The 16180-nt window shown below is 36.1% G+C and overlaps 1 protein-coding gene across 8 annotated transcripts in view; it reads right to left on the reverse strand.

Annotated features, from left to right (window-relative positions):
* NAV3 (neuron navigator 3) overlaps positions 1-16180 on the reverse strand; it is a 775925-nt gene that overhangs the window by 71123 nt on the left and 688622 nt on the right. For 5 of the 8 annotated variants that reach the window (XM_070507275.1, XM_070507272.1, XM_070507271.1 and 2 more), the window contains 6 exons: positions 15345-15477; positions 14427-14697; positions 12774-13482; positions 10287-10775; positions 5784-5825; positions 4248-4408 (listed from right to left, as the gene is read on the reverse strand). In XM_070507275.1, coding sequence (XP_070363376.1) covers positions 4248-4408; positions 5784-5825; positions 10287-10775; positions 12774-13482; positions 14427-14697; positions 15345-15477 — 1805 coding nt within the window. The remainder of the gene's footprint in view (positions 1-4247; positions 4409-5783; positions 5826-10286; positions 10776-12773; positions 13483-14426; positions 14698-15344; positions 15478-16180) is intronic. The other 3 variants (XM_070507276.1, XM_070507273.1, XM_070507277.1) reach the window with 3 other exon arrangements.

A 16180-nucleotide genomic window follows, 5' to 3' on the forward strand; every position in this document is an offset into this window, starting at 1 on the left:
AAGCAAAGCAGAAAAGTTGAGAAATATCGTTATCATAAATGCTCATATTAAAGAAAAACAAGTTGTTACAGGTATATGAAGAAGCAGACAGGGACCTCCTAAGATATGAAGGGAATGTTGAGTACTTTCAAAACCTTGGGGAATTTGTGTTATTGGCTTAGAAGAAGTCTGATATCATTTCAAAACTCGCTATCTTCTTTTTCCTTTGACACAGGCACTACACTTCTTAATATAATTACTGGCTCTCAAAACAATGTAAAATAGGAGGGGTACATACCCTGAGTAACTAAAGGGGAATATCTCCTATTTGCCAGACACTGTGCTAGATATTTTGTCGGTATTAACGGAATCAACACACAAAACAACCCTCTGATACAGCTAGTTATGGATTGGAGTAAAAGAAGAATGATAAAAAAGAAAGCAACACAAAACTAAGAATTACATCTATGTGTACACATGTGAAACATAATAAAAAAGAAAAACTACGGATTTGCAAAGTGCACAATCCATTGGAAGGAAGGAAAGAAAGAAAAAGAATAAGAAAAGGAGAGAGAGAAAGAGAGAGAAAAATCTTCCAGGCCCATTTCAGAGCCAGTAGTGACCAGTTCAATCTGATTACTGATGCTGGCCAGTAGACACACTATAAGACATTCAAGACCTGAAAGTTTATGTTTAAGATCCTAGATTGGAGTAAATAGTCCTATTTTAGGTCCACAGTATAAGCTGACTCTTTGCTAAATAAATTAAGTATTCAATACTTTTGCAGATGTGTCATTTTAACATATATGTTTCCAGAGGTTAGAAGGACATTTCATTCACTGTTTAGTTTTGCATAATTCTCACCAAAACGATTGCAGAGATATCCACGTGAAGTGTCATTCTGTAATTTCAAAACATAACGCTTAGCTCATCCAAGGAGAAATATTAATGAGGATTAGGGTGGACTTTAAAGGGAATAGTTGCATTTACAAACATTTTGATAGCTTCTCCATTGGAAACATACCCATACTACTTAAGAATGTTCACTTAAGTTAATATCTATAACGGGTCTGTTCTTTGGTGTTGTGGTTGAATAGAAAGATAAATATGAGACGGTCCCTGACTTCAAGAGTGGCCCCTAGGCGAGATGAATGAAAGGTAGATATGTTAACCTGTAAAGCAGACCAAGAAAAGTTATATAATAGAGGACAAAAGTATGACTTACAAAGAGAATTTCTTTAATGGGACACAAATTGGTACAGGGTTTTCAATGGTGGCTTTGCTTTCTATTTGCTTCAGGCAAATATCTCAATCTCTATCCTTTAGTTTCTTCATGAATAAAAACAAAAAATTACAGAATAACTGGCCTCAAAGATCCATTTAAAGCCAGGAGACACATTAAAATTTATAAATAGGAGAGAGAGAGATGTGGCAATCTTTTAGGGAAAAGAAGGGTACTGACTTTGTCTTAAATTATATTTAGAGCAAAGCCACTCTTTTTATTAAATTATATGTTTATTTGTGGTGATTTGAGGAGAACAGGAACTGATAGAAATGTGAAGTGGGTTTTTAAATGCCTCCAATTCACTCCCTGACTCTGCTACTATATATAAACATATTAGCTAGTGAGTTTACAATATTGTTTTAAATAATAAAAGACTTGTCATGCGGAATCTAATTTTAACTTATTTTGTGGAATCTAGGTACATTACTAGGAATGACAGCTGGAGATTTGGGAAAATGTTTTTGATCTTCTAAAGGAACAACTTCAAAAGTGTGATGTATCTAGATTTAGGTAGTTTCTGCCATTGGTGGGTTTAGAGAAGAGGCTAGAGATGTCATAAGAATTTACATAATAGATGAACGATTCAAGCAGAGGTAGGTCTCCTCTGACTCTGAGATCTATGTGCTCATGAGTATAGAAGAAAGGGTTAATCCCGAATAGCTTGAAGGTTGAATATAGAGAGGGGGAATAGAAAGACATTCAAAGTCAAAGGAGCCTTGGGAGCAAAAGCATAGAAGCTTCCCATGGAAAGGTGTTTAAACATCCCTCCATGAAAAAGGCTCATCAAATGTACGGAATCTGGAAATGACAGATTGATAGTAATGCTGAATCTGAACAATTGTCATCACTCATGGGAACATGACAATGAGTCTCACTAGGTTATGAGATCCTCACAAGCACTGTGACAAACAGTAAGTGAAGTTTCATCCTCAATTTTTTTTTACATGAGTTATGTTCTGATATGTCTTCTTGAGGAGGAATGGTTTCTGTTATAGCTATCTTGCCAAGAACTATACTATACACACACCGTAGTTTACATTGGTAGCAGCTCACAGTAGTGTACTGATAATGACATAATTGTAGTGATCTTTAATTTCTTATGTTTGTTATACATGATTTTTTATAAAAATACTTCAAAAAAATTTAATTAGCATATTTCTAATAGGTAGAAAGTAAGGATAGATAAAGAAAACATGGATATTGCAACTCTTGAATGTTAGTAATAATAGCTTATCTTACTGATCATTCAGAAAATATAACGATCAAATTGAAAACAAATGATGACCAAAGTAAAATGTAGGACAATATTATCTATATTCAAGTTAAATAGTTACATTTAATATATTTTTTTAGATTTTAATAATGACCTAACTTTTACTTATGACTAAATTTTAATAGCACCCACTTTCTTGCCTAATAAATATAAGTTCAGGTGATCTGGAAATATGATCAAAACTCTTTAGAAAAAATTTTCACATTTTTAAAATTAGTCATTTCTTTCTTTTATAAAATAACATAGCAGAGAGATCTCAAAATGTGTGATCTGAAGCCACACATGCTTATAAATTCTGGCTGGGCACATGAGAGCATGTCGGCATGTATGGAAAGGCTTCCTTCAAAGGTGCCAATGGGTTAAAGTGCTGAGTGATAAGGGAGAGAGGCAGTAAGACCAATTTCAAATCAACTGCAATTGTCTCGGATAGTGTAAGAAAGGTTTTCCAATAAAAATGATGAAATAACAGAGTCTATCTAGTCTTATAAGCTCCTGAGTCTTTGCACACCTTAGATCAGTCGTTCCTCACGGTCTGACCTAGGTTTTACGCATCCATTCAACAGAAGAGAAAATTGAGGTTAAATGACTTTGCCAAGGTCAGACATAGTAAGTGGTGAGGTGCTTTGCTTTTTTTTTTTTCCAAAGAATAATGGAATACATGGATTCAATCAGAATTATAACAACAGGAAAATTATGGAGTAAGGAGTCAACTAATCAAATTAATGTCAATTAATGAAAAGATTGACAGGAGGCATGAGATACTCAGCAAACTCATAGCATTTTAGGTGATTTGGGTTTGCTTCAGAAGTTACCTAAAATTATATTTTGTTTCATATTTGTATTACTCTATAAACACATTTTCAATTCAATTCTTTGAAATTAATGTGTTAAGCTTGGCTATGTTTTGTAACTACAACTCAAAGTAAGTAAAAGCTATACCATCCTTTGACATTATGAGGCAAAGAATTCTCATCACCATGTAGGTTTAACAACAAAAACTTAGTGTTTCAAATGAATTAATAAGCTCATATGGAACCATGCCCAAAATAATTGGTTTTCATTGCTAAAAGCTCTATTGTATATAGCAGGAAGAGTTACAATAGAAAAGAAATAGCCTTGGGTGTCCCAACAGAGCTGAAAGTTTATCTTAACTGAATTCTCATATGCTTTTTAAGGAGAGTTTTAACTTTAAAAATGGCAAAAGAAGCTATCTTGGAGTCATGGAGTCACATATTTTTTCTTCTTCCTAATTATTCCTATTTTCTATTTTTCTACAAAAATATTATTAATTTTGTTATAAGGATCTTAAAAAACATCTGAAATAAAAAATAAGGCGATGTTTTGCTGTTTTTAAAGAGGACTCTGAGAAGGTCCCTAGGCTCACAGTAAGGTGTTCAGGGATCAATTCCTGCCTCTGCCCCTATGAGTGGTGGGATTTTTTTTCAAGTCAAATGACCTCAGTGCACCTCAGGAGCCTAGAGTATAAAATAACAAAAGTATTATTCATGTCAAGTGATTGTCATGAGCAATAAATTGCATAATTTTTGGAAATTATTTTGCCAACAGTATGCAATCATACAAATAGAAGGTACTGGTGAGGTATCTTTATCCCCTCTTTAAATGAACAATTTTTATAGAGAGAGACCATGGCTCCCATGAGGGTGGGTGGCGATAGGAACAAAATGGAATTGATGTTTTAGAATATTTTACCCAAGTTGGAAAAGTGGTATTTTCCTGTTGTCGAAGATGACATAGCAGAAGGGGAGACCAGAGGCGACTGGTTGCCAGTATCCTGCAGCCCTCCAGTAGAATGGGAACGCAACCACTCCTTGCCTTCTTCTTGGCTGGCCTGCCGAGACGATGGGGTGTATCTGCAAAACAGCACAGCTAAGACACTTAAGCACATCTACAAGGGCAAGGCAATACCAGGGCAAGAAAACAATTGAGAGGAGCTTACTGTTCAGACTGAACAATATTCTCAAGCAGATTGAATCTAATTATAATTGCTTAGTTCTTCCAGATGATTTGATACCATCTGTTTCAATCTCACAGGAAAAAAATTAAAGGATTTTCAGAAGAAAATTATGCTTCTGTGAGAATGTAGTTGAAAATCATAAGCTATAAGCAGACAGCCAAGTTAATTGAGAAGGACTCAAAAGCATAGTGCTTGGGAGGAGGTGAAGGGGGTGAAAACACAGACTAAAAATGGTAGACAGTGGTAGGCCAGAAGCCAAGGGAATTGGAGTGATGGTCACAGAAGGGCATAGGAAATGGAACACAAATTGACAGATTTTTTTTTTTTAAAAAAAGAAAAACATTTATTTGGTTAAAATGCCACTTGAAATCATGTCTGGATTTAAAAGAAAGGGGGATGGATAAATGGGCTCATTTTATTGAAAAATAAATTTCTGGAACAAAATCTTGAAATGGAATAATTGTAAGCTGTTTGCTGCTGCTGAGGAACTGGAGACAAAAGGGACAACAGGGAAAAGACCTACTCGGCCAGTACTCACTTTCACCAGAGTTAAGTAAACTCTTAGCACCAAAGAGCAGTCAACTCATGTTCATAGAGCAAGATAGCTCTGGTAGCAGTTCACCCTGGATCCTCTCCTCAGATAAAAGCGTGCAGTAAAGGATGGCATGAACTAAATTTTAATTTAATTTTTATGATGAACTTAATAATTATTTTATCATGTAACACTAGACTAATTCATATTTAAATTGATCTGATAGATACCAGCACTCCTGACAAATAGATATTATAACTGTTTAGAGTTTTTACCAAAAAATTTATTAAAAATTCATACCTTAATTAGAGTGTTTGTCCTCTGATGATGAAAATATATTTTCTTTGATTCAAATTAGAGCATCCTTCAACCTTTCAACATTAACTGGCCAAATCTGTAGACTATATGGATTTTGAGGTTTTGCAAGCATATGCATCCAATATGCAAAAGTTAGGGAATTTTCAGAAGTGAGTTCTGCATTCTACCAAAAGTTGCTGTCCCCAAAATAATGGCATTTACATTGGATTTAATTTCCTGAGCATTGGCCTCTGTGAGCATCTCTACCTGAGGGCTATCTCACCAACTCCTCAGGCCAGAAAAAACATCAAGATTAAAAATTATTTTATTCTCAGTGTCAGGTGCTTCATTGCAAACAAATAAAGAAAGAGGAAGAGAGACAGTACACAAAGTTTACATAACAACAGAGAAAGGCAGCAATTGTGCTGAGAGAAATATATACCTTAGTCCCTTTTTGGGTAGTGTATTTCTGTCAAGCTGCATGCTGTTAAAACAAAGAAAACCCCTAAGGACATAATGTAAACAAAACTTCCAAATTACACATCCAACAAAAATGGTTCTCTGTTTGAACTACACAAAATAAATTTTTGTAACACAAATTTTGCTTAACTCACTGGAAAAGGCCAAACAAAAGTGACCAGATGTCCACTGTTGTAACACAGGTGAACTCCTTTCTAACCCAGGGTCACTCGATGATAATTCAGTGACAGGATTATTAGAAGACAGATTAAATCATACGTTGGCATAAATCCTCTCTAGACTCTATTTACTGAATGTTATGCTAGTTTTTTCTTCCTCATGCAGCTGACTAGACTTCTGCTACAATTTCACATGCAGGAGAATCGGAGAGGTGAAAATGAGATAAACCTGCTCTGCCTATGTTAAACTGACAAGTTCCAATGGACAGAGAAGATGTAAAACACCGTTTAATACTTATTTTGTCTTCAAGTTATTTTTAATAAAAATAAAGGCAGACTTATTCCCATTTACATATAAGGGAAGAAAAATAATAGATACTATATATCCGCTTGAAACACAATGCTTCTGACCTCATTTCTTTAAATATTTTAATGAAATTAAACTATGCCATCTTTTTGAAATTATTAATTAGGTATTTTAAAGCCTATAAATTTTATTACTCTCTATTTTAAAGAATTCTTAATTGGTTGAAAAACGGGATGAAAGAATGTGTCTGGAGAAAATAAGAAATGGCCTCTCTAAAAATAGAGGAAGAGCATGCTAACAATTAAGCAGGAAAGGTTAGGGATTACTGTTCTAACCTCCGGCATGTGGGTAACCAAGGAATAAAATTAATTTGAATTTTCAGAATTCTAACTCTCTTCCAACAGAACCTCAAATGATCAAAATTAAATACACAGGATATGCACAATGGGGATGATATAAAATGGATGCAAACACGTTGACTTTAAATTGAATTACTCAAAATCAAAGCTAAAATGTTTTCTTCTGTGTGTACTCCATTAGTTAGCCCTGCAATAGAAGGCATTATATAACTTTAACTTTATTTACTGGGATGTCCACACAAGGTCATTACTATATTATGTAGAGGTCAGTTCTAGTATATATCTTAACTACAGAAAATTTTTTTAGTAGTGTGGGTAAACAGACAAAAAGGAATCATACTGAACAAACATGCGAAACCTCTAAAGATGGAGTACATTGTGCTAGAGCATTAACATGGTCAGAAGACATTTTAAAGATGATTGCTCTCATGTGTGCAAGCTTGTTGAAATTTAACATTGCAGACGAAATTGAAAATAGGCATTGTTTTGCCAATGTGGTCAATTGTATAAAAAATTATATGTTTATAAGATGCAAAGAATTTAATGGAAGAAAAATCAGAAAAATACATTTAAATTTACCAATATAAGTTAAACTTTAAGTAGAAATGTCTGTTTGAATCTGGATATTAATGATTTTATAATGTAGACACTTCCCACAAACCCTGAAAGGCTGCAAATTCATACGCCTGCAAGGGCCAGGCAAACCGTGACCATGAGTGAAGTGGGGGTTTTAGCCAACAGGCTGAGGGAGACAGGCTGTTTGCCCAAAGCCAATAGTTGCTGGGTAGGATTTCGAAGGCAGGGTTGCCGGATCTGCATTTAAAGACAAGCCAGAAATACGTAAAGTGGAGGACTACTTTAAATTATTTTTAAAGTTTGTTAGGTCACAAAAAATAAAACAAAACAAAAGAAATATGGACTGGTTACAGCCCAAGGACCACCAATGATCCAGAGAAGCTACAGAGGGAAAATTGCGAAAGAACTTATTTAATTATTTATGTATTATTTTAGTCATTTTAATGAAAAGGAATTTAAACAAAAATTAAAATCTTTATGAGTAACTATCAATTTAATAGTACTAGAATATGAATATGAATAAAGTATTCTGAAATTTTAAACAGATCGTGAACTTATGTACATCTCTATTACATCTCTCTGATTAATTTGTCTTAAGCATTTACACTTTATTACACTTTCTTTCAGATATGGCACCTCCGTTTTCTCAGCACCCCTAACATTCTGCTGACTGCTTAATTATAATTGAGCGACGATCCCTGATAGGATCTAATTTTCTCTTCAATAGATCATGAACTTTCTTGAATGTACTTTAAAGGATTAGAATATACTGCTGTTGATGCAATTTTGTTACTAAGAAAGAAAAAGTGTAACTTTCTGCGTCAAAAATTATTTCAATCCAGTAACTTACTAGGAAGAACTAATTAATATTTATATCATATACTATACCTATGAAGCTATTTTACTTTTCACACTTTAACATTCATCAATACATTTTATTAAGAATCAAGGGCAGAACAGTCATTTATTCAAAATTAATTTATTTAAAGTTTACTAGAAGAATTATCTGGCTCTTTTTAATACTAGAATACTCCCATTTGTAAAACTGGTCTGAAATATTTCAAAGACTGAACAACAACAACAACAAAGATTTGCTTAAAGAGAATAAGTAACTGTATATTAGCAAGTGCATTTCTATGGTGAAAATGTATATTGACTTCTGCTAAAATATAGATTGAAGTAAAATACTAACATTGCATTTATGATATATCTAGAAAATCATCAATCTTATATCTGGTTTGATTTTGAGAGTTACTTGGTTACAAATAGTTATTTGAACAGCTTTCTGAGTTTTCAGTGTCTGAATACCAGAGAAATAGGTTGATGGCTAAATGGTCAACTTGTTGCAGTCATATAGATGATTAAGAAATAACCATTATTTTGGAGAATGATTCTGGTCAATAAACAAAACTCTATTTGCAGTGTGCTTGGTTATTTGCATTCCTCACATATCAGTTACCATTAAGGATACATTTGTCACAACTATAGGTTGTTAATATACTTTCAACATAATTTGATTTACTTGTTAGAACTTTTGAAAATGACATATGAGGATGCCCACATAAAGTGCGGAAACTCAATTCTAAGATGCTGTAGGAAGCCTAACTTCTTAGATCAAGAATTGAATGCAACAGTACTTACACCAGTGTTTGTGTGTATGCATTGGTCTGTACACAGGCTGTCTATAATGACAAAACGAGCAGGGACATGGACGCCAGTGTTTACATTTTAGTGTCTATCACCCACATTTTAGTGTCTTGTTTCTCTTGGCCTCGTTTTTTGTTTATGAGGAAAAACGTATTTTGTAAGTAGCAGCCCACCATAGAAGTATCAAGCATCAATGTTTCAGTTAGTTCTAAAATTCTTTTACCAAGGGGAAGTCTGATTTGCATTGCTGCCCAGGTACCATTGTTAGGGGAGAGGGAAGTAAAGTGGGTTGTAAGCAGTGTTTTGTTTTGGGTTTTGCATTTCACAGAGGCAAGAGAAACAGGGAAGAGCAGAGGGAAATCTTAGATAAAGGGACCACTGGTACACTGTAGTGAGAGTCTAGGTAAGGGCTTCAGTTGATGTTTTAAAAAGTGATTCTGGGAGTAAGGCTGGAAGTGTAGAAAAGAGGTGATACGTGAGCACCCAGATCAGAGCAAACAAAAGTTCAGGGAGAGGTATAGGGCATCTTCAGTGACCAGTAGTGCTTTTACAAGTAACACAGGTAAGATATGTGGTCAAGACTGTTTCTGAAAGCTTTAGGTGTGCCAAGAAGCAAACAGCACTGTCCCCCAGAGGAAAAGTGGCAGTTTTAAGACATTTTCCTGGGGGAAAGAATCAGTACCAAAATATCTGAGAAAGGATTTTTGGGGGAGAGAATCTAGACCCATTTTGGTCAACAGTGATGCTCTCCGGTAAGTATATTAGGTAAGAAATTGCCTTATTATGTTCTCCATTTTAAGTTAAAACACCAATAACTCATTAAACCTTGTAATGTGATTTATTTCCAAGGGATCTATTTAAAATGTCACTGGTGTTATAATTTTCTCTAAGAATTCATATCTGAGAATTGATATTTTTTCCAATTCAACTAGGATTCCCCAGTGATCCATCTGCTATTTTTCCATCAAAGTGCTAATAAAGTAAATTTAACATACTGCTCAGAGCATAATTGTAGAATCCATTTAAATTTGTTCTTTAAAAATGCTTGTTATCACAAGGAGCTGTGTAGTCCTGAAGCTTAAGCCAAATCATTAAAACGTCTTGAGAAGACATCATTCAATATATAAATACAAGCATTGAATTTTATTCAAATTGTCTACTGGGTATAAATATATATGCAGTCATATTACAAAACTTAATTATCCAATTACCCTATCCTTAATGGTTTTTTACTCTGCAAACTCGGTAATAACAGCAAATAAAAGGCCCAATGTCATCAATCTCATGGCCTTTCAATCTTACATCCCTTTGCAAAGTGGCGCTCCCACTGAAATCAAGCGAATTTAATGGGGGAGGGGACAGGCACAGTGTGGGGAGGAGGGGATGAGGACTTCATCAATGCCTCCAGAAAAGCTCACCTTTCTGAGAGAGTAGATCTCACACTACCCGTTCTCATGAGCAGGCTCTGAACCTCGTGAGTGCCTGTGGTCAGTCCAGACAGGGAGCCATGATGGCTGAGGGGGAGGTCAATAGACTCAGAGCTCGTATGGAGGCTAGTCATGGACTGGTAACTTGGAGTGTCCTTGCTGCCAGCAGAGGAACTGCTCAGATTGGCAGCCCACACGAGACCACCTGATGTGAAAGAGTGAACCGATGCTGGGCTGGAAGCCAACGAGTGACTTAAGCTTATAACATCTGTAGTTAAGTCTGAGGGTTTATTGAAGAGAGGGCTGCTGCTGCCACTTAGCCCACCAGCACTGCCCATGCTGCCCGTACCAGACGACGGTGACTCCAGACTGCCTTGCCGCGCTAATGTGGTACTAGGACTGGGCATTACTGAGGAGGATTTCACACCCTCAGTATTAGGTGCAGAGGCAGATTTGCCACCTGCCTTGGCACCAAACAACCTAAAAGAAAAACAAATAACAACTTCAGTTGTTCCGAGAAACTAATATCCACATTTACTATCTAGGGCTACAGTACACAGAGCCAGTGTGCTTCGGTGCACTGAGCTACCAAGCACCTCCTGTCTCTATGCAAATGAACTCTACAAGCTTGAACTTCTTAATCTAGTGCCAAAAATCTCTCATATCCCCATGAGGGTAAGTCGGTACTGGGCTGCCACCCAGGGGGTGGTCGGAAGTGGGCAAAAGAAAAGTTAAACATTCATGAAAATCCCTGGCTTTCACAATTTAAGTGATCATGAGAATCTTTCATAAAAATTAAATAGTTTAACTATACTCGCTCTTACCTATTTACAGGACCATTATGATGAAACAACTTCTATGCATTCAAGATACAACATTTAAACAATTTTTTTTCCATTTTAACATTTTATTCAAAATCTAAAAGGAATGCTTAAGGCGAGCTTTAGGAGGTTACGTTGCATATCTGATGGCCTGAACGACTGTCAGAGAGTAGCAGATTAGAAACAATACTAGACATTGTTGGCAACATGTCAGTTTGTCTGTATTTTCCCCAAGAAAGACCAAAGGGTTTTATGTCAGTTGCCAGTATATTCAAATGCATATTTATAATACTGATTTGAAACATAGTAGGTGCTAAGTTAGATGCTGGAGTTTGGTTCAGAAAACATTTTAGTTTTGTAAATGAAGCAGATGATATAATCGAATTTATGTAAATATGGAAATAAAGTGATATGAAGTAATGGCATAATGATTACTAATTAAGTTGCAATGAAATTCATATTTCCCATAGTGAAATATTTTACGATGAATATGAGAAATTGTTTCATAGGTAATGGGCCACTGGAGGGCACTATTAGCTTCTACTTAAGCAACAAATAAACTACAAGCCATCATACTTTCCAATGAGAATCTACATTTCAAAAAGCCCGTTTTGCAGGATTAATATTTCTTCTGAGGAATATAACCTTTAGGTTTTTCAAACAAGCACATATCTGAGATTGCTTGAAATGTAAAAGTAATTTCAAGACCCTTTATTTCCCAGATATCAAGGTTTTTGATTTAGTCAGTAAAATAAACACTAAAAATACTTAACATGTAACAGACTATAAATCATACACTATCATTTCATAGATGAGGAAACAGACCCAGAGAGATTTAACTATTTGTCCCAAGTCTTTAACTGTATGTACTTTCCTGACACAAAACACACTGGTATTTAAACACAGTGATATCTCAGAGCAGAACTCCACATACTCAACACCAGAGAGAGTCCTGGTCCAGAGACCAAGTCACGCTGCTTACCAGAGAGATGTCACAGAAAGCTGGTGAAGAGTTAGAAAACCCAGCCCATACCTTACTTCTTATCCTGTACCAAACATCTGAATGTTTTCAAATTCTGTCAATCACGTCATACCTTGATATTCATTAATATCTCAAGATATGGTACTGTATAAATCTGGCCAATGTAATCTGTTAGAAGGAAAACAACTTCATCTACATTCATGATCATTGACTTGTTAAGAGCCAGCAAGATAAGAAATACTGGAAGTGAATACCAATAGCCATAAAAACCTATTTTGTTTTTTAATTGTGGAAAGAAGGGATGGAAATCTACGGAAATTTCATAAGCTATTACTGTATTTTATCACTACCCCTAGGTATTGCCATCTGCTTTTATGTCTCTCATAAATGCTGTTTGTGTTGCTAATATTACAACGATAATAAAACTGCAAAGTTTGAGCAGTTCTCAAAGTGAGGCCCATTGTTTTGCTATTTATGTGATCAGCTTCTTAGAACTCACTAGACTCAGAAACTGAATAAAAGATTCTAAGATATATGTATCTTAGAATACATATATTTAGGATATATGAATAATCTCTAAAGTATTTTCTATAGGTTAGGATATAAGACGTACATATATATATATCCTAAGATACAGCTTTTATATTTTCCCAGCATCCTTATACGCATCCTTACCTTCGAAATGTAGGTGAGGCAATATCAGGATACTTGGATCCTGGCTGCCTGAGGCCTTGTGTCCCACAGGCACTGGCTGAGGTGGGGCTGGACTTGGGGGAACCTGATAAAGAAACACTCTCTGAATCTGAGACTGCTACTTTTTCCTTTTCCTTGTCTGTTTGGTTGACAGTGACGGGACTGGAGCGCCCTGACCCAATCTTAGTGGGTTCTCTCAGTTTCGAGGTGGTAGCACCAGCTGACTTGCTGCTGACATTGGAATCAATACTGCTGGTGCTGGATCTGTGGCCACCTCGGCCGGGAATGCCACTAGTGCTGGATTTTGAAGGGCGGGGCAAGCTGCGGTACTGTAGGGAAGTCTTCGAGCTAACATGCAGCCCAACATCATCCTGATTCTGTGAACCGTCCAAGCTGGTTTTTCTCCCTGCATTTGACTTCCCACCAATGGCAGCAGATTTGGGAATCTTCCCCAGCGTTGCTGAGCCACTTGTTATGGTCGCTCCACTGCTGGTGATCATGGTAGATGACCCTACTCCACTTGGTTTCTTAAATCCAAAGGAGCTGGTGGCAGTTGATCTTCCAATGCCTGAGGGGGGCTTTTTTCCTTCATCTCCACTGCTCTTTCCTGCATCTGATGGGGACCTTTGTAGAGACGATCCTTTCAGAGGAGTTTTCCCTTTCTCCGAAGCTTTGGCATCATCGGTTTTCCCTAATTAATGAGAAATACACAAATATATGTACCTGCACATTTTGATTTGAAAATATTTCTTTAAACAATGTATAAAATGTGAACACGTCTTTATATTACTTCAGTTGCTAAATTTCACATCTAAGTTTTAGATCTAAGTTGGCATGTACTCTAATATACTGGAAGGATTACAAAGCTACAAAAATATGGCTGTCAGAGGAAACGTGATGAGAAATCAAGGAGATAAAACGATAATGTATTTTTGCTACTTATTATTGTCTTACATCTTGCAACTCTTTTGTTTTAGAAGGATAGCACTTAATCTTATCAAGCTAAGTGTTAGATAAAGAATTCATCTGAATATCTGTGAGATGATTATCTTCAGAGCGCCCTGTTACATCAGTACTTCAGATGACACTATTTAAAATTAGGCACTACTTAAAAAATAGGGAGAGGGTCTTTAAAAAAACAAGGGATGGTATAATTGGCAGAATTATTTCACTCTCTTCTTTCATAAAGTCTAATTCACAAATGATGTTTTAAATCTCCAGCATTCCAACCATTAGATTAGTGTGATTGCTCTTGCCTCTCAGAGTTGTTGTGAAACCTTGTGGCCTATTAACATAAATATTCCAAACTTTTATAAGGAAGTCAGATCAAAAGCAATCTTATTTTTATTAAGCCGCCTTATTTTATCTCCACATGTCCAGAAATATATGGCAAAATAAAGACACCCAATAGCCCCAAATTATGACCATGCTCTCTAGAGATGCCTAGATTATTATATTCATGTTGACTTATAAGATAAAGTACGTGAAATTTAGAGAGAAAAAAGTATTTATTCAGAGAAGAATCTGATTTAATTAAAAAAGAGAGAGAAAGCTGTTACTAAAGAGAACAAGGATCAAACAGAAAGAAGAAAGTAAAACCCTTCTGCATTAATAGTTGCCAGATGACAAGCCTACCCGGCGTCTTGAGTGCACCCGGCCCAGCTTTCCGCCCCGATGGCGCTCCTCCGTGGGCAGACGCGCCTCTTCTCCAGGACCCTGTCTGTGAAACAGAGAGGGCGGCTTTCTGCCCCGCCTGCTCAGGGTCATCAGGAAGTCCTGAGGAGACGCCCTTCCACTTGCCACCACCATCCCCCTGGCTGTCAAAGTCCTCTTCCGTTTTTTTCAGCTCCTCAGTACTATCCCACGTCTCATCCGTTGCAGAGCGTTTCTCTGAATCTGTCTTCAGCTATGAAGAAAATATTACAGAAAAATTTTGTGCAGAAAATCTATGAAATGTGAATTAGGTACTGGCATGTACTTTCAGATAACTGGTTAAGAAAAAGAAGTGCTGATTTACATTTCAAAAGACTTCCAAAGACTCTTCTATTTTTATCTATGTCTTCATTTAAGTTTCATTAATTTTGGCCACATAATTCTCACTTGCACAGATTAGAGAATGTCAGAATAGATAAGTGCAGAAAACCCCAATTGAACACTCCAGAGAGAAAGAAATTTTCTATGTCAAATCTAACAAGGAAAAGTGAGACAAGACAAATCTTAATTATCTAATATCCATTCTTGATTTCTCATTCTCAAGAGATACAGTGATGTATTTCAGAGATCAATATAAAATAATCAAGAACTATGCAAAATTAGACTATTTAAACAATTTTTCATCTCTAAACAAATGTATCAACATTATAAAAAGAGATATAGCAATATAAGTCTTCCTGGGTCAGATTGTAATCAATAGAAAATATCTATATATGCGAGCTGCTTCAGTTTATGCAATTATTTCAGATTAAGAAGTTGTGCTACATTTTAATCTAATATAAAATAATTTGGGGAAAACATTGGCAGACACACTGGAAAAAGAGGGAAGGCAATTCTCACCTGAGTGCTCTTCCTGGAAGGGACGGTGATGTTGGAGTAAGAGCTGACTGATGACGTGGTGTTCAAGTCGTCGGTGCTGATGTTATCCAGGGTGTCACTGAGACCACTGCTTACCGAACTGCTGTCATCCCAGCTAAAGGCAAGACAAGCAGCAGCAGTGAACTAAACACACGATGTACAATGCAAGTCTCCTATATTTCCATATAACATTTATCATGTACTAGGAAGACAACCCTTTTTTTAATCTTATGATGAAAAATTATTCACTTTCCATTTTTTGAAAATCATATTAATAAGACTTGAGTGCAAACCTGAGAATAACCTTATCTGATATATGCAAAGAATCCACGTCTAGAGCAGATCCTGTGGATCATTTATGGAATGAAGGAAAATACTGCTACAAATATTGCATGGTATCAGGAAAGAATAACATTACCGATTAACTTTTTTTTCCTGAAAAAAGCAACCAGGAGTCACATAGCATGTAAGAATTCATCCTGTGCTCTAAAAATTAAAAACCAAAAAAAAACAACAACTGTGCTTTATTCAGGAACCAGAAAGTCATTCTTCTCTCTTCTACTTCAGCAACAACTTTCAATCATTCACCAAATCGTGAATACTGAGTCCTTTCTATCGTATCATCCCTCGTCCACACCTCATGATTCCTGGACAAGACACCATCTCCTCTTCTCTGGCCTTCCTGCCTCGGGTCTTTCTCAATACAACTTCATCTACTAAACTGGCAGGAGTGATCAAAAATTCACACCTGGCCATGTCACTCCTCTGCTTAACACTCTTCAAAGACTTCTCTTTACTGAAGTAGTAGATTCCAAAAT

The sequence above is a fragment of the Equus asinus genome, chromosome 4 (assembly GCF_041296235.1).
Source record: "Equus asinus isolate D_3611 breed Donkey chromosome 4, EquAss-T2T_v2, whole genome shotgun sequence".
NCBI classification, from domain to species: domain Eukaryota; kingdom Metazoa; phylum Chordata; class Mammalia; order Perissodactyla; family Equidae; genus Equus; species Equus asinus.